This window comes from Trachymyrmex septentrionalis, unplaced genomic scaffold (genome assembly GCF_001594115.1).
Source record: "Trachymyrmex septentrionalis isolate Tsep2-gDNA-1 unplaced genomic scaffold, Tsep1.0 scaffold80, whole genome shotgun sequence".
NCBI classification, from domain to species: domain Eukaryota; kingdom Metazoa; phylum Arthropoda; class Insecta; order Hymenoptera; family Formicidae; genus Trachymyrmex; species Trachymyrmex septentrionalis.
Genome location: NW_017305988.1, coordinates 1,981,482 through 1,983,520, shown reverse-complemented (window position 1 = coordinate 1,983,520; position 2,039 = coordinate 1,981,482). Strand labels below are relative to the sequence as shown.

The window sequence follows — 2,039 nt, the reverse complement described above, 5'->3', positions numbered from 1 at the left end:
TCTCTCTCTCTCTCTCTCTCTCTCTCTCTCTCTCTCTCTCTCTCCATTTTATGAAAATCTTAAAGCATCATATAAAAAACGTCGCTACTAATCATTTGTAAATTATGAACGTTTTTAATAGCTTTTGAGAAAACATTTCGCGTTTTATAATATATAATTATATAATTAAATGTATAATTATTTTGTATATTTTATGGATGAATTTGTTTTATTATTTTTTCTTCTGTGAAAAAACTTCTTTACTGTGATGTAAAAAATCTATTAATATTCATGCTTATAGAGTGCCATGAGGACGTTGTTAAGATTGTTAATATATGTGTACATTATGGAGTCGTTTGCATACCTTTCGGTGGTGGAACCAGTGTTAGCCGAGCAACAAGTTGTCCTTCGGATGAACGTCGAACGATAATTTCATTAGATACATCGCAAATGAATCGAATATTGTGGATAGATAGGGACAATTTGTTGATATGCTGTGAATCGGGCATTATTGGTCAAGATCTGGAACGGTTGCTTCGCACTGAAGGATTCACATGTGGCCACGAGCCCGATTCTTACGAATTTTCCAGGTACGCAAAATATAATTTCTAATTAGAGTATTTATAAAGTCGAGTCTTTGTATGAAATACATCAGATAGATATATATTGTATTAAGGTAAAATACTCTCAGTACAAAATTTTATTTTATTGATGAATTTCTTTCGTTTTCTATATACTTAAATTGCGGACTTTAATATTGAATATAAACTATTTTTTATTATTTGCGTTAATTTTGATTAACAAACAATTCGTGCTCAAAATATAAATATTGTTAGAATTTTTTTTCAATTTGAATTCATAAAATGCATTAAAATTGTAATTTCGTACAAAATTAATTTTATTTATCAAGATACATAATATGATAAAGAGATAAGTGTAATAATAGATACTTTGAAGAGAGGCGGTACAAAATACACATTTAGACGTAAAATCACAATAATTAAAAAAGCTGTTTAGATTACATGCGATGAATAATAATCAATTAGTACTAACTTGCAGCATATTGCATGATGACATTAGTGAATATTAAACAGTTATTGCATATATATATGACTCCGCCATTAAGTGTCCTTACTGTTAGTTAGAAAGAAGAGATTAAAACGAAAAATTGCGTTATATAGATACCCCAGTAGGACCAAATGGCGACTTCCGGTTAATTGATTCATTATTTATATCCACTCTAAGTAATCTTAAGTGATACATTGAAATATCTCGAAAAATATAAAAGATACGAAAAAATGTTTTATATAAAAGTTGCTCAGTTACTAGGGGGAAAGAAAGTGGTGACTTTGGTTGATCTAGAAATGTCCTTAAAGTCAAAGTTACTTAAAATTTTTTAAGTAAAAACCCCAATTTTTTATTTTATATTCATATAGCTGACATCAAGACTCTCTCTTTTTAAAAATACTATAATAAAATATTTTTTTATTGAGTACGTTACAAATTATGGGCTTGAAAAATTAACAAATCAACTAGACGTGCTTCGTTTGACCACGTTAATATTGATCATTCGCCGAGCAATTGTTATAACTGGTTATTTTTAATGGAAATTTTCCCTATTTTTTTTACTCCAGAAATAAAAAGAGCAGAAAATTCTACATTCAGATAGGCTATCATGGAGTCAAATTCAATCCAGAGATCATTATAAGATCAACTTGATTTTTTAAATGAAAATCTCAAACTTTAAATTCCGAAACAAAAACAGCTAAAATTAAGTTGATCTTATAGATCTTATATTGATAAGTATCACAGAATGATTGCCAAATATTTCGAGCGCAGGTAGAGCGGATTAAACTTAGTCGAAAAGTTTACTTTACCATTTTGTAATTTTCGCAATAGTTAACAAGATATTAATTACTAAAAATCGCCGAATATTGATTTTCAATAATTTTTTATTCAAGTACTTTTAATTTTACAGAGAAACAGTAAGAGACAAACATTGTCTATTTTCTTTTTGTAGAGCTCTAAGAATTTTTTCAGAATTTTTTAATAACTTTTTA

General features: G+C 28.1%; 1 protein-coding gene across 1 annotated transcript in view; it reads left to right on the top strand.

The window, feature by feature from the left end:
• The window catches only part of LOC108754747 (alkyldihydroxyacetonephosphate synthase), a 19,395-nt gene that overhangs the window by 13,409 nt on the left and 3,947 nt on the right, over positions 1-2,039 (top strand). The window contains exon 4 of the mRNA XM_018497302.1: positions 281-569. Within this exon, the coding sequence (XP_018352804.1) occupies positions 281-569 (289 nt within the window). The remainder of the gene's footprint in view (positions 1-280; positions 570-2,039) is intronic.